Source organism: Melopsittacus undulatus, chromosome 4 (assembly GCF_012275295.1).
Source record: "Melopsittacus undulatus isolate bMelUnd1 chromosome 4, bMelUnd1.mat.Z, whole genome shotgun sequence".
Classification (NCBI taxonomy): domain Eukaryota; kingdom Metazoa; phylum Chordata; class Aves; order Psittaciformes; family Psittaculidae; genus Melopsittacus; species Melopsittacus undulatus.
The window spans coordinates 96,312,971-96,337,019 of NC_047530.1; the positions used below are offsets into that span (position 1 = coordinate 96,312,971).

Here is a 24,049-nt window from a genome sequence, read left to right on the forward strand (position 1 = left end):
GAATACAGAAATGAAAGTGAAAGCTTAAAATTCGTAAGTTTTAGGAATACATTTAAAAGAAAAGAAAAAGATAATATTCCCTACCTGAGTAGTGGTTGCTTTGGATAAGAAGGTTGGTCACTGTTTTGGCATGGCTGAGGCTTTTTTGTGACTTGCTTATAAATATTCCTGGCAGTTACTCCAATCCATAGCATAGTGGAGAGTGTAGAATAATGTAGTACTATGCCAACCTAAAAGTAAGAGTAGACAGTTAAACAAGTTAGTAAATGAATCAGTAAACCAAAAATTTTAGGAGAATTTTACAGGCAAACATTTTTTTTTAACTGAATTTGTAAATACATTAGTTTTTTCTTTCTGTCTGGTTATATCTAACTAGGAAAAACACTTTCAATAAGCAGATGGAAGCTGTTATTTAATCTATCATTGATAATATTTGTGATAACAGATGGTACGTTATGAAAATAAGACTGTACAGACATTTATTTTCTAAGTACCTGATTAATTACAATTTTTACACCTCAATTTAAAGTGATGCAAGGCTTAGTTTGTGTGGTAAGCTTTGCTAGATAATCATAACAATGCAATTTAAAAATCACTGAGAGGTCAGCATTTTTGCTTGCTATTTCCTTCAGTTCTTAGGAATATCCTGCTGTAGTTCCCTCTCAGCTGTATATAACCAAGCTTGACTTCTTGTAATGTGATCAGTGCTATTTGCCTAAAACCAGATTACTTTTGGACATATTTTAAGGAATTTATAAATGTGGCCATACAATTTTTAAAATTAAACAACTGACCTTGTTATCCTCCCTTAAAAGGAAATACAAACTCTCAATTGTGTTATTATAATCTTGTTTCCAAGAAACTGATGTGTTTATCATTGAAAGTAAAATAAAGTATAAACACTTCTGAAATACTAACATCTTTGTTATATTAGTAATTGTTAGTCATTATGATGGAAACAGTAATTGGAATTTTAGCCAATCTTCAATGTCTTATTACTCCAGCTATGTCTCCATCTGATTATATAAAATGAGCTTACCTTTGATACAATAACCTGACACTTTGCAATGACAAGTAAAATACTGCTATAATTGAAAAGCACGCAAATGTTTAAGGAATACAAGGAATTGCTGAATAAAGCTAACAGAAATCTGTCATAATGATTTATTTGAACCAGTGTTCTTTCTTGCTTAACTTAAAATAATTGATGGGTAAAAAAAATCCATTGATTTTGTTTATATTTAGTAAAATAGCACAAAACTTGAAGATAGCAACAAATATCATCACCAGGAAGCCCTTTGCAATTTTCTCTGGGGCTTGTCTGACACATTAGACGAGGGAGTATAAAGCCTTCATAACTATTGTCGCTTGAGGTAACAAAAGCAGAAATAAGAGAATGAGACAACTTTGTACCACCAGCTGGCAGACGTTGCCAGTTCAGTGGCTAGTGTTGTCTGGACTTAGTTTATATGCAGCTTGAAGCATTTCTGTAGAGACACAGTGAATATGACTATGAACTGGAGGGGGGAGAGCGAGTGAAAGGAGCAAGGCAGAAGGGAGAAGAAGGGAAGGAGAAAGGGGGAGAAAGAAAGGCAGGAAAATGAGAAAGAACTGGAAAAATTCTAGAGATGTGGTTAATAACTTCTTTCTCATTTCAGTATGACACTGCACTATATATTCTGTAATTATTCTGTGCAAGTATGTCAGAATCCATAAGAATATGAGCAGCAGGGATAAATTCCATGTGAGAAGGCACCTACATATGAAATCTGGACAATATATACGGCCATATGTAAAGAAATGATTAGCCACCTAAGTGAATGAGATTCCTAAAAATAACATGATAAAACAATTTTATTGAACTTTCAAGGAGGCAACTGAACTGAACTGAACCCATCACTGTATGCCACACCTTAGTCACATTATTTTTCTTCACAGTGTACTCATATTTCAGTAGCTCAATTCCTTCTGATATATAGTCAAATTGTACAAACATGGACAAGAGACAGAAATGTTATCATCTTCTGTACTAATTCTTTAATAATGCACCTGTCTCTCTCAAAAAATTACGTATTTACATTTCTTGCTTACAGGAAGAGGATATATCCTGATGATAAGAGCACCTCCTCGTGACTGACAGACTTGAAGGACAATGGTGGCAATCTGGGGATACAGCATATATGACACAACAAAAATGCAGAATTTGCAAGGGTGAGCTGAGCTGTTATATGAAATTCCAGAGGAAAGGGTACCCCTTTCTTTGTGATTTTGTTTCTCATTTTCCATAACAAAATACACTTTCTGGACTAGAACGTTTATTCATCCACTAATAATGATAGGTAAAGAAATGCACTGCCTCCTCCTTCCCCGTATCTCCACACTGATCTCAGTCATGCCATGGAGATGTATTTTCCTCACTGCTGCACTCAAAGGCTGCTGTTGCATGCTCTTTTGCCCTTTCAGTGGGACCAGCTCTTTCTAGCTCTCTTGAGCTAAGAAGACATCTAGCGTTCTACTAAAAGGTACACGAGATACCAGCTCATGACATGGAAGGGGAAGACAAGGCTCAACAGAAAGGGGAACAGGACAAAGATAGTTTTGTTCAGTAAACTCACTTAATTCTGTTAGCAAATGTAAACCTTAGGTTTACGCACCAAAGGTTCGGGGTACAAATTTATCTGTGTATATGTTATTACTGGATTTGTAACCCTGTAAAGAAGCCAGTACATAGATGAAAATTAAATAATGCAGTGTTCAATTAAAACTATTTTCACTCTAAGTAGGAATTTTGCATTTCACATAAAATTGTGGGCAAAGAGTCAAGTTTCCCATTAAAAACAAAGGATTATGATTTAATATATTTAAGTGATGACCCTTTTTCATAAGAAGGTTTTCCACTGACAGGCGAAATGGTACAGCGTGAACTGTCAGGATATATGCATTGAAGACAGCATTGCACCTAAAACTATTTAATATCTGCAGTTATATAGTAAAAGAATTTTGTTACCTTGGGCTAATATTTTCCATGTCCTGTGTTCTTAGAACTCTTATCTTTGGGAAAAAGCACCACCCTACTGAATAGAAGATTATGCTTTCAACAGTGAGAAGATGCTGTATGTGCTCTTTCAATAAATTTCAGTACCTTAGATGTAACTTAAGTTCCACACCATGCAGTTACCATGGTAATGACCAGAACACACATTTATGGAAAGCATTTTAGCACAAAAAGCTCTCTTGCTCAGCTTTAACTTGCACAGAATTTTCTTTGGTTCACTCTAGTTTTTAATTTTTTTTTTCCAATTGTAATAATATTTCAGATAACATTGACCTTCATCAGCCAGTTCTGTTTGAAGGAGGATATGGATATTCACTGACATTCTGATTAAAATATTAATCCTGCACAGAAAGTGATTCTTTTCAGTGAGATGAAGGTATTCAGAAATTTCTTTGCAGTCTGTAACACCACTGGAGGTGAATATTTCATGATCTTAAAACATTTAGCCTTAGAAGAACTCCGTGCTCTCTTTACAGATAGAAAATTTGGAACTTTAGACCCACAAATCAGGTACTTGAGACCAGGAAGGACAATATTCAGCATGTGCATCTAACTGAGTAGCCTGCAAAGTCTTTAGCTGTCACTGATTGCTTCTAGTAAAGTTTCCAGCAATCTGATGTCTTGCTTGCTTGTGCATACGGCTGCCTCTGTTCCTGTCTCAGCAGAGATGAGTAATGCAACTCTTAAATAGCATTCTTCACTTGAGACACCCTAACCTAACCCTAACCGGCAAGCTTAATCACAGTATATCAATTTTACACCCATTCTTTAAAAAAAAAAAATAAATACAATAGCTCAAGCAGAAGGAACTGCTCTTTTACTCTTCCTATAATAGGAATATGCATATGTATAGTGTTCAATATACAATGTACAATATATAGCATTACAGATATAGCATTTCTATATATAATGCTCCTACCTGAGATGTGGCGCATAGCTCTAGGACTTCCTTAGTATAACAGGATTCATACCCAAACCTTGGACTTCCAGTGTTAGTATTCTAGCTTCTAGGCTGCTAGCTAGCATGGAATGGGCTTCATCCCTTTCTTTCTAAAGACGTATTGCCCTACAGAAATGAATTCATAAGTGGCTTCACATATGACACTCATCAGGGAGAAGGAATATCTGAGCCTTGCCAAATTTTATATAGAAGCTTCTATTTGATAAATCATATAGGAGGTTCTCAGAGATATGTTTGAAGTGATCATGCCACTCAGTGACTGGCCACTAGGGTAAAAAATTATGATTCTGCCTTACTCCCTAGCTTTTGTGTCTCCTGAATCTTGTGCCCCTAAGCCTATTCTTCATGCTCCAACATGTTGAATTGATATTTTATCCCCTAGCATCCATAGCCTCACAGCTGTCATGCTCTCCTGGAAAGCAGGGGCCATGAGACTGAAATATTTCAGACTGAGGGTACAGAATCAATGCCCCCCATACATGTGGAATGATCCAGCTAAGTTGTGCCTCCTTCCATCTCATTCCCTACATGAAGTGAATACACCTCCTGCTTTTTGAAGGAAAGTAAACTGAGTGAGACCCTAACTCTGGGAGATGGAAGTGGCTGACTACATTGTCCACTGGCTAGCTCAAGCACTTTTCTGGCCAGTGTACTGGCTCTAATTAATTCCATTCTGCTGTTCATAACATAGCCTTTGCCTCATATGAAAGACTGTTGTAAACTCAAGACTCTGGATTCTACAACAGCCAGCATTCAGTGACACCAAGAATCAGATTCATGGGTAATCTAAACAGTCTGTAGGTATAACCTCATTCACACAGGAAACCTGAAGAAGCAATCAACTTTTCCACAGCAGCATTCTATCATCAGTTTTCTTCATAAATCATAAAGATGGCATGGCACATACACAAGTGAGGCTGTCTGTATGTTTAAATACTTAAGCTCAGAAAATCACTAGTAGGTCAACCTCTATACCTCCTAGCTTTGTCACCCTGATTATTAATTTACAGAGCAATCCTCTCAGTATTATCCCAGAAGGAGACAGGCACTGGGACTCACAGAATTCTGAAAATCATTGCTGTCATTAAGCAACAAAGGGTCTGTGGTGGGGTGCAGTGGGAGTGAATATTTGTTTAGCCTCAGTTACCAGCCACGGGAGCCTTGTCTTAGATTGTCTGGACTGTTGCATCCATTAGCCCTACCTAATTACATCAGACAGCTTCTACCAGGAACCAAAGGACTGTGTAAGTCTTGTGTGTCCTGTATCTTTTCTATATTTTAACTGCTGATATTATCTGTTGTTGTAGCATGGTGTAGATAAATAAATAACTTCATGAAACTGATTAGAAGGCACATGTGAATGGATCTGTTCAGTTTAAGTGCACGTTTCTCAGCAGCTCAGTATCTAGCCCTATACCATAGCAAGAAACAGCTGTCACTGATTATGTATTTTATGAAGATACCTCTGTAGTTTATGTATTACTCATAACAGATTATTAATAACTCATTTATCTCAATCATTTCTTCATTATCACTATTAATGCTGCATTGTTACCACACAGTCTATGAAGTAAATAACCAAACCATCACTGTAACAATAGATGGTCATTCATGACCATGAAATTACATGGCCATGGCTGCCCTACAAACTAATCTGCTATCTTCACTTGCAAACTGCAGGAAAAGACAATGCAAAGTGATATTTCAGTTTGCTAGAACTCACAGATCAATTACAACACAACACACCATATATAATGAGATACTTGTCTCAGAATAATCTAGTAGATAACTGTGTAATTTAAATGAATACCATGTAATATACATGGGTAGATTTTGCATGTAGAATATTACAGGTCATTATATATCCACACATGCTGTTTTTTGATGGTCATGTACAAGTATACGCAAAAGGCTTCCAAAGCATCCCACTGAAAATCAGAGTGAGAACTCTTACAGTAATTGTGCAAGTTTTGCAGTGACTCTGCTGTTGGCTGGCAAATTTTGGTGTTTACACCCGTTCAAGACAATTAGAAGACCCAGATTAGTGACAGGCAAAATATCTGGAGAATGTTGGCTTAAAAAAGTACTTTACTACAGGTAAATACCAACAACATTTATGAGATCTGGAGCACTTCTACAATATCTGAGAGGAAGAAATATTTAAGACAAACAAATTTCAACAAGCCCTCAGAAGGCATTACAGAAGATGACTGAAATTACTCTCTTTACACACTGTATGTACTCAGCCTCTGTATTGAGAGCAGCTAAAGCCATGCCCTCTCTGTGCATCTCACAGCACTATATCCAAAGAAAGGATGAAGCAAGAGATGCGAAACAGTCCAGTACAATGAGGCATTCATACATCGCAGGTGTCCTGGTCAGCTTTCTCTCATTAGCTTGAGTTACAATTACAAGACCTAATAGTACTATAAACATTCAATCCAAAGATCAGAAAGGACACAAATATTTGGGAATCATAGTTTCCAACTATCCTGTAGAACAGAGAAATACAGTCTTTGGGGAATTTTTTAAAATAAGGAAATCTGAGCTGCAGAGAATTTAATGTGTTGGTCAGCCTCTCACAGAAACTCAGGTGACAACCAAACACTGAACACTCCCAGTACTGCCATTTAAAAGACTTACATAAAATGATGACTTATTCTGAAAATCTTAAAATCCATATAAAAAGAAAGAAAACAATCAATATTATGTTAAAAGACACAATTTCAGGTTTTCATTCTATCAGAAAGAATTACCAAGGCAGATACTTACAGCTTGACATATAATTGGATATTTAATGCGATTAATTCCACCAGCAAAAACAGCAAATGTAAGAGCAGTATGGAAGCAAAAGTTGAGAAGCATGTGCCATCCTTTTCTACTTATTCTGATTGTGCTGTTGAGAAATCACATTTCAAAATTAAAACACACCATATTTATTATGAAAATTGTGATTTTAAAAAAATGCTTAATATCATAGAATTAAGTTCTCTGATTCTTGAATACCTACTTAGCAACCTACATATAGGGCAGAGTCTTATTTATATAGCACTGAAACAAATGCTAAAAAGGTAAAATCAATGGTGAAAACTGCAAAGTCTACCGACAAAGGTTTACTGACAAAGCTTCCTCCATCAGATCAAGCATTTAGAGTAATAAAAGCAAAAGGCTTATTCCATAGCTTCAGATATGGAGAACTTTAACAAGACATCTCTAAAGAATTAAACGGAAGCTGAAGATCAGAAGTCATTGCATTAAGTTGACTTTATTAATATTTAGCAGCTTCTACAGTACAACACATTCCTACTCTTTTAAATTGCTAATGGTCTTTAACAGAAGTATATAGTTAAAATTGCATTTATGTAAGTCTTTCCTATAAAGGAAAACATAACTTTTCTAAAACCAAGAAGATTTAGAAAGTTTCTTTTATCCAGCGACAGCTCCCAGTCATTCAGCCATACTTGGTCTTAGAAGCCAACACTGCCAAGGTAGCTGACCAAAGTGCTGCTCAACTAGAATGTGCCAGAAAGCAATTTGATGATGCTTGTGGTTTTATATTGAATCATCAAGTTAGAAATCTTAGGAACAGTGTATAGAACATTTAGACATACATCTCAGGAAACATATAGCTTAGGAACAGCTTCAGAAAGGTTGACATAACCTTTTTTTGATTTCTCTGGTGTAAACCACGTTGCTGATATTACTATCCAACAGTAATACAAATTTTAATTTATCTTTTCAGTGAGGTTTAGAAAAATCAAAGTAACTCACCATAATGTTAACTATTTAACACAAGTACTTAAAATTGAATTCTTACCTGTGATGGACAATGTAGGTGATAATGGAAGCAAACAGGCACAACAACATAACTGCAGTACATGCATATACCACAGGGTGCAGGAACTCCCCTGGGTACTGGGGAAAAGACAGCACTGTCTTAAAATCCTATTGAGAAAGCAAAATGATTTAATGTTATTGGGCATGTGTGAAACTCTGAGACTTCGTTCCAATATGTCCTGTAATTTCTAGCTGTTCCCTTTCAAGGGCAGAAAAATAAAATTATGAACTTTTTCTGTAGATATAGTTCATGAATTTAAAATAACATTAGACTGCTCTTTCATCATCTGCATACTCTTTGCAAGACAGAAATTAACTGTTTTGTACAAGCAGACACATCCTAATTAAAAAAAGGTCTGAAAAAATACATAGAATATTACATTTTCCAGGCATTAGCACTATCTGTTCCTTCTGATAACATGAACTTTACATGTGTATTTTACTAGGATAGCAAGTGCAAAATATCAAATTACCATAAAGGTCTTTAAATGGCACATACACAGCTGCAGAAGAACCACCCAAAGAAACAAAAGCCATGAGAATACACCCAAAATACTGACTGACTCGCTTCTCTATTAAAAAATAATTCCCAGCTGATACATCTCCTCTGACCCACTGACCTTCACACTTAGTTGCAAATAGTCTACTCCCTATATCAAATCAAAAGCAGCTTGACAGCTATATTAACAGCAGAGTAAAGATCCATGCATTCCTTTTGGACCCGACAGTGCCTACTGACACGATTCTTCACAAAAAACATAAATAAAAACTATTAGTATCATTGTAAAATTAACCACATCAAATTCCAATCCAAACTACTAGATCTCACAAATAAGACATAACAGAGCTAAATCTGCAGGTGTAATGGATAGAAAGCAAAAGGAGCCCTTTACAGAAAACTGTGCTTTCAGACATATGAATTATACCAAGTATTACAGGTTCACTGTAGCACATTAAGACACGTGTTTGTGGCACTACATGTCTGCAAGCAAATACTATAAATTAGACAGATAAACTATCACTTGAGTGCAAAGTTTCATCTACATGCCAGTTTCCATGTACAGTGGCAAAACTGAACACACATCCCAGCACAAAAAAAGCTTAAATCTGAAAAAGTACTGAATATGACAATCCAGCAAACTCTAACACTGAAAATGCTGGGATGTATTTGAAAGAAAATTTTCTTATTTGTCATTTTTAGGTTCTCCTGGAAGAAGATTCAATACCCTATTTTACTGAGGTGATTTTTTGCTTTTGAAGACTGGTCTGTAATAAAAATATATATTTTAGTCAAACTTGCATACAGAGCTGATTTTCAGCACTGTTATTTATGTATATAAACTTGTACAAACAGCAAATGCTCATGAGTATATGCAATTATTAAGTCAGGAGGAAAGGTACTGTTCTGTTTACCTTCCAGAAGTATCCTTAAAAGTAACAGACGCCCTAGTAGTCATTATTTTTCGTCATACTGGCTTTACAGTTCCTAAGATTGATTGTACCAGTTTCTCCAGCTGTATATTAATGTCAGTTCTAAAACAGAGCAGCTTACAACATACATAAAGAAGATCATCAAAATGAACAAATAATGTAAGAACAAAATGGCAAATGTATGTCATCACATGCCATTTCTCTTCAAGTACTTTCTCAGACTGTGTGTGTACCTCAGTTAGTTCTGTCCAGTCACCACCTGCCCCCACCCCCCCAAGTCCTATTTAGCCCTGACCAGGTGATCGGGACTCAAAGTCAGTGGTGTAGTCACTCATCACAGAGGTACTCTTATGATGTCTCCTAGTATCTTTCGCTGCTCCTAAGCCACAAGCAGAATAAAAAAGACCTGTGTCTTTTTTTTTTTCCCCATCTTTCTAGTGTGCATGAATATACATTCAGGATCTACTGAATTCACAAATTACAAATAATTCTTTAAAAGACTACTGGCTCAGAACTGCAACTGAATCTCTACTCAAACACCTATTTTTGACCATCTCTTTTATTTTTTTATTTGCATCATCTTCCCATTAATTCTTTTACAGAGTGAATTTCTCAAGGAAGACTAGTATCTACCAGAAATGTTCAGTACAGTTTTGGCTCATATTACTAGAGTAGTAATGTAAATACTAGGCAAGTTAAATAGAAATACTCTGCTGAAAATGATAAAATATTTACTTCTAGCTGTTACTAATATAGTCATACTTTGGTATACCAATAGTATATTTTGCCATAATTTTATGTACACACATGTTGAATTTCTGTGCATTAAAAAAAATCTTGTTACTGAAACTAATATAGTAGTAACAGTGCAGTTATTTAGAGAAATAAATATTGTGCATATTTCTGGGGGAAAAAACATCAAACCACCAAACAAACCTCTGAAAAGTTAACAAAGTTGTGAAAAAGAAAACACAGTGAAGCTACACACTTACAAAGCAACAAATGAAAGCAATTTTAGTTGAGGTAGCATAATTCAGTGTACTAAGGAGCTAGCTTTTAACAGTGTAAATGCAAGGATCAACCAATCACTATGTTTGAATATCAGAATACAGAATAAAAAGAAATACTGTATGTCCTATAGAAATATAGCCTGCAGAAGAATCAAGAACAATCAGCATCTTATAGCTAATTCAATTTAAAATAATATTTTTTTATTATTTCTTTTCTAATCTTGTTCAGTAAATAAGTGGTGAAATTTTTGAGTATAATAATGCATTACTGCCAATGTAGAACGTGCTTTTTCAGAGTTTCATATATTGAAAATTTATTTCATTATGGATATATAATAAATATATTTAGTTTGCTTTTTGATGATAATGAAATGTTATTGATCTGCCAAGCTCCCCTGAGTAATCCTCCGGGGAAGTCAACATACCAAAAATCAAGTTATTTTTTTAAATGCTGTACACAAAGCAGCATAATTGTAATATTCAAGCACCAAAGGCACTTAGAGTGACAAGGGCATTTGAACAATCAGTTATGGTAACATTTAGGTTCCTATTTGTATTTAGATTTTAGATTACTAGTAGTTAAACAAACAAACAAAAACCCCAAACCGTTATATATTACGTGCCAAATATGAAGATGTTTAGCAGTACCAGAATATGAAAATGACCTGTAGAGCTGGGTCTCTGTGGAGAGCCAAAAACACTGCAACAGACATTGAATGAAGCAGTTTATTGTTGGGGAGAAGGACTACTATTTGGCATGATCTCAATTGGCTGAACAGGCTGGAGGAATGGGTTCACAGGAATCTTATGAAGTTCAATGAAGAGAAATAAAAAGTTTCCTGTCTCTGGGACAAAGTAATTCCAACAGCAATACAGGCTAGGGGACAACTGACTAGACAAAAGCTTTCCAGAAAAGGATCAGAGGGTCCCAGTATACAACAAATTGAAAGCAAGGCAGTGGTGAGCCCTTATGGCACATAAGGTGAACCATGTATAAGGCCGTATTAACAAGAGTGTAGGCAGCAGGCTGAAAGAAGTCGTTATTCCCTTCTATTCACTACTTGTGAGACCAAATCTTGACTAGCATCCAGTCTAGAGGGCTCCAGCACAAGAAAGGTACTGATGAACTGGAAGGAGCCCTGTAGAAGTCACCAGGACAGTAAGATGGCTCAAGATGTAGATTCAAGGTCTTTAACTTACATCTCCTATCTTCCAAGGATTGGCCCATTTTACTGAGCTCCTTTATAGTCTGGATCCCTTTACCCTCTGGTTGAAGCTGCACCACAAAGAATGCAAGATCCATTCAGAAAGAAAGAGCAAACAGAAATACGAAAAAGCAACCTGAGAAGCTGGAATCTTTTGGGAAGTTGTACTCACTACTACCTGTATGGGGTAAGCATTCTCTGTTAGGTGATCAGTACATGCCAGTTGAGGACTTAGGTGAAGGCTATGTGACTCCTTGCAGGCCTCTAAGTGACAGCAGAGCTTAGAAATCTAGCTCTTCACACTGGGAAACATCTATGCATGCATATGCAGAGGAATCTAATTCCTGGGAATTTTTAAGTTCCCACTACACCACATGTCAACTTCCCAGAGAGCAGGAAAACTTTCTGGATCTCTTTCATAGTCTTTGGTGATTAAAATCTGTTAAGGTCCATTCTGTAGGTATAAAAATAGGTGTTTAAACAGAAAAAAAAAATTGAAAAGGTCATTCTTAAACCTCTCTTGATAAACAGTCTGATTTTTCAGAGTACTAACCATGCTTCCACAGCCTGTTACAAGCAAACTGTGTGTTTTCTATCGGGAAAACGTCAAATACTGTAATTATGTCAACCTTTTCAATGACATCTCTGTAATACTTCCCTGACTCATGAATTACCTTTTTAAAAGGCTTAGACAGGTATTTTAATTTGGAGAAGACTTGAAACATGGAAGTTTAGATTGTTTTTCAAGAATTGAACTTCATGAATAGGTCTAAGAAATCTTGCAATTGTCTCCAGTCACACTGAAAGTATTGAAAATGTTCCTTTTGTGGCTGCCATGATTCCACCAATTTGGAAAGACTTAGAAGATTTAGTGAATGCTTGTAAAACAACAGGAGAAAAACCTTAGCATGATTTGTTCCTAGTATCTTGCCTCTCCTCAGTTTCTCATTCACACAATTTTCCACAGATTGCTTCCAGAATAGTTTCTGGAAGGAATTTGCTCTGGTTTTGTCAGCTCAGTCTCCTCTGCCTAATTATCTCAAATAGCCATTGACTGAATGTATGCTGCTTTTGCAAATAACACCTACGTATACTCACAGACAAAAAAATTCCAACAAAGCCACCTATGTTGCTTGGAATAAGAAGATTGTGATAAAACACGAAAAGAGTTGTTTCTGATTTTATGTTAGTTTAAGTCTTCTTCAGGATTACAATAAAACATTCTAACAGTATTTATTAATCCACTTTATGCTAATTGAGAATTAGCATAGTTAGATTTAAGAATTTTACTAGTGTTTATTTGGGAGATTTGAAGAAATTGCTATTGACATAGCAGTCTGAGGGGGAAAAGGAAATGCTGTATACAATTACAGTAACATCTATGACAACTGAATTGCTACTCTGGTCTAAGAAACATTAAAGAAAGAATAAATGACAATGCATGCCAAAACATATTTAGCAAATTTTGAAATTCAATGTTGCTGTTAGATGTTTTTGTTATCTCCTGAAGAGTTTTTATTCAGATACACTATAGCCATAGTTTGACGCTAGATTGGTCATAACATACACAAATATTGACCTGAAGATTAGAATACTGATAGTTGAGTGCACAAAAGAACACAAATACATAGTACTTATAATAATCAGATATACTGATTCTTCAGAATCTGTAAATTCATAATTTTACTCTAAATCAGAAAATCATACTGCAGGGTTCATAGTTCAAGATCCTAGAGGGATCTCAAAAAGAAACTGACGTGTGACTGTCTCCCTCTTACAGGTAATGGAAGAAAAGACAAAACTGGGGACTGGGTCAAATACATAGCATATGAAGCTGATGACACCAAGCTGTGTGGTTCCGTTGATACGCTAGAGGGAAGGAATGCCATCCAGAGGGACCCTGATACCCTTGTGAGGTGGGCTGATGCCAGCCTCATGAAGTTTAACAATGCCAAGTGCAAGGTCCTACACCAGGGTTGGAGCAATCCCAGGCACAGCTACAGGTTGGGCAAAGAAGAAATTCAGAGCAGCCCTGTGGAGAAGGACTTGAGGGTGTTGGTCAATGAGAAAATGAACATGAGCTGGCTGCAGTGTGTGCTTACAGCCCAGAAAGCCAACTGTATCCTCGGCTGCATCAAAAGGAGCATGACCAGCAGGTCGAAGGAGGTGATCCTGCCCCTCTACTCTGCTCTCGTGAGACCTCACCTGGAGTATTGTGTGCAGCTCTGGTGTACTCAACATAAAAAGGACATGCAACCGTTGGAACAAGTCCGGAGGAGGCCGCGAGGATGATCAGGGGACTGGAGCACCTCCCGTATGAAGACAGGCTGAGAAAGTTGGGGCTGTTCAGCCTGGAGAAGAGAAGGCTGCGTGGAGACCTCATAGCAGCCTTCCAGTATTTGAAGGGGGTCTATAGGGATGCTGGGGAGGGACTCTTCATTAGGGACTGTAGTGATAGGACAAGGGGTAATGGATTAAAACTTAGGGGAGGTTTAGACTGGATATAAGGAGGAAGATCTTTACTTTTAGGGTGGTGAGGTACTGGAATGGGTTGTCCAGGGAGGCTGTGAATGCTCCATCCCTGGTGATGTTCAAGGCCAGATTGGATGAAGCCTTGCGTGGCATGGTTTAGTGTGAGGTGTCCCTGCCCATGGCAGGGGCGTTGGAACTAGATGATCTTAAGGTCCTTTCCAACCCTAACTACTCTATGATTCTAAGAGCAAGGCAGGAATATTGCTAGGGAATTCAGTTCACTGTATTTTCCTATTACCCTTAGGACATAACATTCAAAAGCTGATCAGAAATAAATAATACTCTGCTATGTCTGACATTACTATTTTACTTCTATCTACTGGCCCAGTCCAGAGCAGGATGAAAGCGTGAAAGTGTGGTGAGGGAAGGAGATTGTACCTCCTTTCCAACTCAACCTCCAAGCTGTACTCTCTCATTGACATCATTTAACAACTGTCACAGAAAGAAATCAAATGACTCTACATGAGTCCTCTCACTTGAAGAATGCTCATGCTTATTAATTATCAATCGTAGCTGATAAATCCTTGATTGCTGCCTTTCTAAAAAAGGACTGTATGAAACTTTAATTTTAACCCTTTTACAGCACACAGGTAGAAACAACTTCTAAAAAAACAGTTCAGGGAACTTTGTCGTACTATTTAAAAAGATGACAGATCAGAATATGTGCTGTTCTAGCTACAAAAATGGTCATTTAGATTAACTGAGGCTTCTATTTAATCTTGTTCCCCAGCAGGATATTCATTATTCTGATGGTAATGTAAAGCTTTATTGCTGCTCTTTGGTTTACTGATGCTATTCGAGTATTCTGCTGTTACTTCAGAACATAATAATCAATTATGAATTTTTATAGGTTAATAGATTAGAGAATTATAGATCAGTAATATGTATTACAATACTGTAGCTATTTTCATTGGCTACATACCATGTGGTAGTAATTTTGAATTTGCTGTAAGTTTGTTAGCATTTTAAAGTATACTAGGAACCCAGGTGTCAACTAAGAAGACATACATAGGCACTTCATATTGTTCACACTATAAATTAATAGCTAAGTAGAACAATGAAATATTTTTTGTTTCTGGTGTAAGAATTGAACTGCCCAGAAAAACACAGTATCTATCAAATGAAACAATCTTTGACTTTATGCCACAAAATACTTATTAAAAAATAACACTTGAATGAAAATGTTCACACACAATGAAGCTACAACAGTTTTCCAATAGCTGTTTAGAAAGACAGCTGTTGTAAGACATATTTGCATGTGTGTGCATATATATATGTTTATATATATATAAATATTACTTAGGGTCAGGCATCTTTTTTCTTATGACTATGAAACATGAGCTAAGGAACATATCCCATTGTTTGCTACCATATCAACTGCAAAGCAAGGGTGAGTCTAAGATTTTCTTGTCTTGCACAGATAAAAATGAAAGATGCACACAAGAAAAAAATCAAAGTTTAATAACTGTAACAAAAAACTTCACAAAATCTCAACCAAAATTACATACTAGTCGGAAAAGGCACACTAAAACCTGCCTCAGTTGCCTTTACAGTTACAGAAAAACCGATCTGCTACACCTTATCAGAGAGAAACGTGCATTTGGCTTTACAAACCAAATATTAATTGTAGCCATTGTGTCAGTATACAGTTCTTGCAACCAAAATGAAAGTAGCTGTTTGCCAACAATTAGTTAACATATACTAAGTACTCAAAGTTTCAGAGGAACAGGCTAAACCCAGCAGTTGAAGGAGGAGGAAGACATTTTGGGTGTGGCACCTGCAAAGTCAACAGGTACTTTCTTTTAATGAATTCAGAAAAACATTCTCAAAGCAAGATTACGTTTCACATTTGGGGAAACAAGTGGCTGGGGGAAAGAACAGAACTCATTGACACTGTAGGAAATGAGGTGTATTTGATGTCGTCGAATCTTAGAAACAGCTCTTAAATTCTGACCACTTCTGGAATGGGTGAAAAAAATGTTCCAGTAACTCTGAGGGAAATCAGTTCTTAGGAAGTGGACGATAATATCTGCATTTAACTCGTGGGTGCCACAGTCTTGTGCTATGATTGGCTGCCATCTGGGCTCCATCTGACAGCAGCAGATTGGTATTCTCTGCACACGTCCTCACAATTCCTGTCTCCTATGTTTGCTGTCCCTTACACACACACACAATACACTATTTACCCAACTATAAACATTTCTGTAATGTACTCAAGCAGCAGCTACAGTGCAATCATACACCAGCATTCAGGATCAATCTGGTATTAACAGCACACATCTGGCTATTTTTTTTTACAACTGGTTTATAATAAATATTTTTAATGGTGCAAACGTTTTCTCACTTATATATTAGAAAGCTCTAATTTTTGTTTGATTTCCTTTATTCCCTGAATAATTATAGGTTGCTATTGCATACATATTTTTGCTTTCTTGAAGGTAACTTTCTGTTAAGCAGGATAGCTAAATAACTGCAATGAGAACTGTGTAAGTGTGACTGAGAACAGACCAAAGCAGGCTGATGTGTTAGCACTGCACAGAAATATTTTTCTCCATGAACGGCAATTTGGTAAGAAGGCAATCAGCACTGGTATAGAAACTAAAACTCCTACAAGATCAACAAGGACAGCACTGCCCTTACTTAAAAGAGCAGAAGATGTTATTCCTCTCCATTTATTAAATGATTCAACATTGCGGTATGCCTGCAACTAATTAGTATGATCAACACAGTGCAGGGCAGGAACAAAAGCAGACCAGCCTCTGAGATGTGCTGATGTAAAACCACACAGGAGTATGCATTTTTAAACCCTGTCCTATAATTTATAACCATTACATACTAATCTTTCCTTGATGGAACTTTCAGTTGTAAGACTGAATTTAACGTCATTTCTGATTAGGCATGTCTCTGGATATTAAAGCTGACCAGCAGATTTATTAACTTATTAGCAGTTAAATAACTTACTTTCTTTGACTGTGTTATACTAAACATAGAAACCAGAAGGTCAGTTACTGACAAGTAAGAATAAGAGATGCACATGAAAAGAACATCTATGCATGGCAAGAGAGAGAGAGAGGAGGGAGGGGAAGAGAGGGAGAAGAGAGGTAGAGAAATACATGTATATTTGCTAAGTCATATACTTACCATTAGCACTGCAAAGTTACTGAAGTGCGTACTCTGAATGGTGGTAATATTGCCTGCAGAACTAATTATGTGGCACCCTTCTCCCCACCAGCCTCCATGTCCATCTAGAAGGTCAAAATCCCAGAAGGCTGCAATGGGGTCTATACCCCGTGCAAAGTGCCTCAACCCTATAGTAAGAGGGCTGGTGAGGTTTCCAAAACTGCACCCATCTGCAAAAGCAACAAACTGAATCAGAGAGATGGAGTGGAAAACCCTTTATTAATGAATGCTGTGTAAAGAGATCAGATACACTAAACTACAGGGGAAAAAGAAATAGGCATACATGCTTAATGGTCAGGATCAAAGGTAGTGCTCACATTCAGAAAAGTTTGCAGTAGTATAAATAAATCTGAGCATTGCAATACCACACAGTGTCCAAATAATCTAATCATTCTTAACAAAGCAGATTTTTTTGGTGTTGTTTCAGGTACTTCTGTTGTGACCAGTGTTATACTATTGCCCATGTAACTGCAGAAACACCTCAGTTCCATGCTATGATTAATAGCTGAGACGATTCTGCACTTTGAAAGTCACATTAAAACATTTTTTAAAATGTTAATGGAAATGAGAGCATTATTCAGTATAAAATAAAATTAGTAAAATTGCCTGGGTGAATAATTAATAACATAACGACTTACTAACACACAATATATCACATTTAGACAAAAGCTGTTAAGAAAACCTGTTTTACATCCATCGTATCAGAAAGTATTCTGGTGAGTATTAATACATGCAACAGGGCACTACTCTCCCTCCAAAAGCCTCATTTTTATCAATGCCTAGGACATTAACAATGCAATTTTCACTGTGAAGTGTAAAAAAGGTGCTTTCCTATAGCACCGTGCTTTAAGAAACAACCTCTGTAACAACACAGTCAAGAAACAGTAGTCCAAAATTTGCATTCTAGTCATACTGCAAGTGCATTTCTATATTTGCAGGATAGTCTTAAAATCATTCAGATTGCAAGCAGTTGTACTGAAGAAAGAGACTGTTTCCAGCCTCTCTGCACACTGTATACTCTGCTCCTCTATTCTCTATATAATCAAGTATACCGTAGCTTTTAGATTAAAGGAAATAATGCGTAACAGCTCCTCACCTATTTTAGCATAAACAGCTGGTGTGGCGACCGTCCTACGTTTCCCATCATCTGCAAGATTTGATGAGTTTCCTGTGCTAGGAAAGAGTTTTCCATTCCGAAAGACAATAAACTGTAGCTTGCAAGTGGAGTTATCAACAGATTGCCAGGCTGAAGACGGAGAGAAGACAGACTGTGGCAAATGAACTGAAGCTACTGCTACAGCATTCTGTACAATGAGAAAAAAAAAGAAACATTTAAAATGCAAATCACAACAGGGTTGCTTTCATGATGTTTTAAACTCCGGTACAAGAAATGTGTGCTGCCTTCCTTTTCCAACAGACTGGAAGCGACCAAAGAAGCACGAGCTGTAACCATGGGAATAGGATCGGTAGAGTGCATATTAAAAGGGAAAACGTTTTGATTGAATGTGAGAGTCTATATGGTCAAGCTCCCTGCTGCAGAGGTGAAAATGGTTCTTACCATGCCTGCTAGAGGGTCCATCAACACTGCAGATCTGATTTAAAGAGACAACCTCTACCAGGTTTTCTCCTTCACTTAAAACAGAATCAGACAACTTACACTAAAACATTTCTCTGAAAGGGTACTTAAAGAGTATAAAAATAATTTTATTAATACAAAGAATTGCATCAGCAGAGGATTGCAAGTGCAGTAAATAACACATTTTATGAGTATGTATTTCTTGCTTCATATAAGGAAAATCAGTTAACTGTGTTTCACTAGTGCAGGGTTAAAAAATATTACAGACACTAAAGTACAAGAAGAAAACAAGACAGCACTGGGAGAAAATGAATGAAGACTGTCAGATCGCTGTAATGGCTTTGAGTTGTGAGTGTGTTATACACCCTTTTACAAGCAGATAATTCCCTTACAGCAGAGCTATACAATACATCAAACATTATGTTCTCAGGACTTAACTCATCAAACATTTTTTTTCCTACCAAAGTAGCAAACTAATCATTAAAGACTGATATTTGCAAGAAAAAACAAATGATGAGCAATGGGAATATAAACAGGGAGTCTGTCCTGAGCCTTGAAGTCAAAAGTGTATGTATTTAAAAACAAACAAACTACAAAATGCTCTAATTTGCATTTCCCCCAAGGGCAAAGTATAGCTTCTGTGCACACAATTTACATAGATTATCACACAGTTTACTCTACGCACATGTGCAGTTACCTCTTTGAGAAGTAGAACAATAATTTTCACAATGATGTAAACAAACATGACATTAATATATGTCCATGTGCTGGGAGAAACATACATGTGAGAAAGAAAACAGATCAGCAAACTAAAAAGGATATGAGAAGCATCTACTGACCTCACGATAAATATGTGAGAAAAGCATGAGTAGTCTATGATGTCATTGGTAGGCTTAAATAAACAGATAAAGTCTTCTGTACAATTTTATCTTTATTGTCATGCATATTTTGGAAACGATTTGCAATTTTAACACTAAAAAGGGCAAAAATGCCTTTTAAAACTAAGTATTCTACCTAGGTAATGCCACCTAACAAAAATACACAGGAAAACCAGAGCAAATAACAACAGGACATTTCTACACTAAATTTTAAAATTATTATGAAGGATTTAATGAGAATTAACTGAGCTAAGCAGCAAGCATTCATCCGTAGATTGTTTCCACTGCCTAGTTCACTAAAGCTGTCATAATTGTCTTTATCTCATGCTTCTGAAAAAGACATATTTTACTCTATGATATCCCAAAGTATCTGTATATCCTGAACCTCTGATGATACCATTTTGGCCATACATTTGTTATCAATAAGTACGTACAGGAATTTTTTAAGCGTCGTTTGTCAAACCTGAGATCACTGTTGAGGATTTACAGAGTGTAAGACAAATTACAATGTACTTAACTTTATACGGAATTTTTATTATCATTCTGTGCTGAAAAAAGTAACAGCTATAACATTAAATTACATTAATTACTTATTATACTCAAAAAAGAGAAAGCTAGAAGCATCTGAATTAGCTTATGATAATGAAACCAACAGCTAAAGGCACTGGGATAAGCAACAGTGTGCTGCGATGACAAAAGCAGTCCTACATAAGCCAGAGACAACAGGTTTATAGCACTTTTGCTAAGAGGGGAAATTGTCTAATTCATTGTGGTTCTATAATTTCTTCTTCACTGGGACTTACTGATACCAATGGAATAAAGTAATAGAGTATACAGGGCTTGGTTATGAGACTAGGGAGGTACAGAGAAGACGCTGCACACATCTGAAGCACAGATTGCTGGTGGGTCTGTTGACAGGTCACACAGCTAGAGAAAGACCAAAGTGATGTCCACCCCCACCTCCTCACTATCGCCCTGTCTCTTCCCACACCCATCCACCCCAGGCTCTTCACTAAGTTGCATAAAATAAAGAAATCTAATCGTAGCACTCCAAAATCTTACCCACAGACTACAGCTTTGCCTCAGAGAGACAAAGTCAAATGCAGTGATAAAAACCAGTACACAGACAACAAACAATTTAGTGTGGACTGGTCACACTCCTTGGGCTGACTGAGCAAATCTCATATATGCAGCAACATCTAATCACTTACCTGATAAATAGACACATTTACAGAAAATTATTTCCTTATTAGACTTCAAGAGAGTGTTCTTCCCTGTTCCCCTCCTTAAAATGTACCAAGAATATGAGTACCCATAATATTAACTATTTAATAATCTTTACTAAATAATGTCTACAGCCACTTCCTGGGATAAAATTTAATTGTGAATATTACCCTACATAATAACCAGGAAGTCCAGTGGAGCAAAGGGCAAAGGGACAGGGCTGTTAATTGAACGGACAAACGTACCTGTAGAGTCAAGCCACTCACTGCACATCAAATATTTACTTTATGTAGAAATTCTTCAAAATTAAACATCAAATTCTGCTACAGCAATATGCCTGCAAACGAGCTCCTGTGCTAAGATACTAATAAGAAATGCACACATTGAGAATGCCCACACATTCACAATGCTGTTTAAAATATAAATAAATATCCGTGAACAATTTTACTTCTAAGACATGTAAGAATTTTTCCAGTAGCATTACTCGTTATTCACAGGAAAGGAATGATCTGAGCACTCAGGCAATCCCACTTGAGTAGACAATGGAAGGAGCCTGACTGAAGGCTTAGTCTTGGATTCTGCTAAAATAAGACAGTGTGGTAATGAATAAGTCAGTTCCACACTTCCCTTAGTTTCACTCTCATTTGGTGAAATAAAAATGATGGTATTTCTTTTGCTCTGCAAGGTGCTCCAGGGTCCAGAGATGAAACACAACATGGGAACAGATTACTAAACCAGTGACAGCAACATCAAATTTTGAGTGAATAACTGTGCTTCAGATGTTTCAAAATCTGCAAGAATCATCTCATTTTAAAAAAATTTATTTGGACACCATATCACCACATCACATATGAAGTGACATTTCAGAGCACGCTAGGGGCAGCATCTCAGGAATCTGCTCCACCTCTAAGAGGGGAGAAAGAACACTAGAAGTAGAACCACCACCAAGTATCTTGCATAGGAGCTGCAGCTTTGCAATGACACAGGTCAGCACTGGCATCTCATATTTTCCCTGGAAAAGCTTAAGAGTCTGTGTCAGCAATTTACTAGTCAAGATAAAAAACATTCAATGAGCATTTTCAAAACAGAGTATCAATAATTCCTTCATGACTCCATTTCACTTTTAGTCCTATTAACTGGATTGTACTGGCATTGATTAGAAAAGCAAAATCCTGAACATACTGTAGATTTTTCTAAGGAATATTTTTGTGCTGAAAAATGCCAGTGTTCTAAAGTGCAAGCTATGCACAAATATCCACCCATTTGCACATAGTTATGATAGAAATCATACGAATTTCACAACCTGCCCATATATTCAAAAATCTGCTGTATGACCTGCAGCCAGGGAAAAAGGGCTTATCAGCTCTAAACCAGATCTGAGGATTTTCTGGGAGGTCTCCTAGGACTTCTGGCTCCTAAGACTTCCTGGAACCTGGGAAACTTTCCAAAAAAAACAAATGAAAGGTTGTTTTCAACACTGAATCATAATTTGGAAAGTGCAGTACTTTTGTAAGTACTTTGGAAGTTTCATTTCTTGTTTGCATTTCAGAGCTACTTTCTTGTGCGTGTGGATTTTTTTTCAAAATATTTGAGGAACGGAAACAGCACAAACAAATCCAAATGGATTCCAAAACTTTAAAGTTGCATGGAAAATCTCATTCTAAGAGGAAGAGGTCTTCACGATACTGAGAGCTACTGAGTCTTGATATTTTCGCGGTTCATGCATGTATGATGTTAAAAATGTTATAAGGGAACAATGAAAGATTGAAAGCAAAGTTTTTCCCCAGGTAATTTTATTCTAGTCAGCATTCAATTTCTTATAATCAGTACTAGCACTAACAATGAGTTTTTAAGTGTTTAAGGAAGATAGGCTCTTGCCTTAGGAGACTTTGTGATATGTTGGCCCTTCTACTTTCACAGTTCTTTGAAGAAACCTGCTGCCACTTTCAACATTGGTCCCCCACTATCTACTTGTCTAAAATTTAGCACAATATTGAGAAACCATACCCATTATCAGACGATCAGTATCAAAAAAAAAAGATACTTGGCAACCACTGTGGAATGACATAAATTATTTTCCTTAGCTTTTTTCTTGTGTATGCTTTGATACTAGATTGATTTTGAGTTCAAGCACAGTATTTTGCCTTGAGATAAAATATTTTTCATAGGAAAGCAGCCAAACTTAAGTCCTCAATCATAAAGTATATTTTTCCCATCAGCAATTTCCTCAACTTAAAAACCAGCACCTTAACAACAGGTTGCAAGAAAAATGGAAGAAAAAAAAAAAAAGAGAGGAAATAAAATAATCTGAAAGCCTGGCAGAGAACTGGAAAGGCAACTCCACTGCTTCCAGAAGGTAAAGAATCTGATGAGGTGCTTTATAGATTCAGATGCATATTATATTATTATGATATGCATATTATATTATTAAAGATAAAAGGGTGTTGCCAAAATAGGCACATGCTACATAAAGTAGCAGTAAAAAAACCCATTGGAAACTAAACTGTATGGGTAATAACCTATATTACTAACTACCTACTGAATGAGTTAACAGTGTGGTCACCATAATAAAATTAAGCAAATAAATTATTTATACATGTACAGTAGATTTTATTTAGTCACAGCATCTCAGAAGCAACTGAAGATTTTAGTTCAGATTGTATGTTAACAGTTTGGCAGTTATCATAATAAAGAAAGTGCAAAAATACTTTTTTCAGCTGTCTCTCCTGGTGGATACTTAAATAATACTCCTCTGGAATTACAGCAGTACATGATATATGAGATTAGGGCAGGCATGTGGCCCAGTGCTGTGAGGATTTAGGTAGACTGTACATGAGTACTGATCTCCTTTTTTTGGTATGAAAAGTATAAACAAACAACCCCCAAAATTTAGACTATCTGGGAAAATGCCAAAGAAAGGTTCTGTAAAAAGAACGGAAACATTGCCAGTTTGAACAAATATGGTTATACAAGACACATACTCAATAACAAACAATTTGACAGGTCCTAAAGGAGATAGGATTAATTTTTATTTTTTATTTTTTATTTCTAATGGGGGGGGCACCAAGTAAACGAAGTAGGTGATCCCCAGCCATGTTAACTTATCTACACATACTTGCTCCTAATTTATCACAGTTTAACTACCTTTTTTAGGCTGCTG

The 24,049-nt window shown here is 36.5% G+C and overlaps 1 protein-coding gene across 1 annotated transcript in view; it reads right to left on the reverse strand.

The window, feature by feature from the left end:
- LOC101868186 (adhesion G protein-coupled receptor A3) overlaps positions 1-24,049 on the reverse strand; it is a 279,070-nt gene that overhangs the window by 36,327 nt on the left and 218,694 nt on the right. The window contains exons 13-17 of the mRNA XM_005144065.3: positions 18,308-18,515; positions 17,173-17,381; positions 7,834-7,961; positions 6,789-6,912; positions 85-230 (exon numbers count right to left, since the gene is read on the reverse strand). Coding sequence (XP_005144122.1) covers positions 85-230; positions 6,789-6,912; positions 7,834-7,961; positions 17,173-17,381; positions 18,308-18,515 — 815 coding nt within the window. The remainder of the gene's footprint in view (positions 1-84; positions 231-6,788; positions 6,913-7,833; positions 7,962-17,172; positions 17,382-18,307; positions 18,516-24,049) is intronic.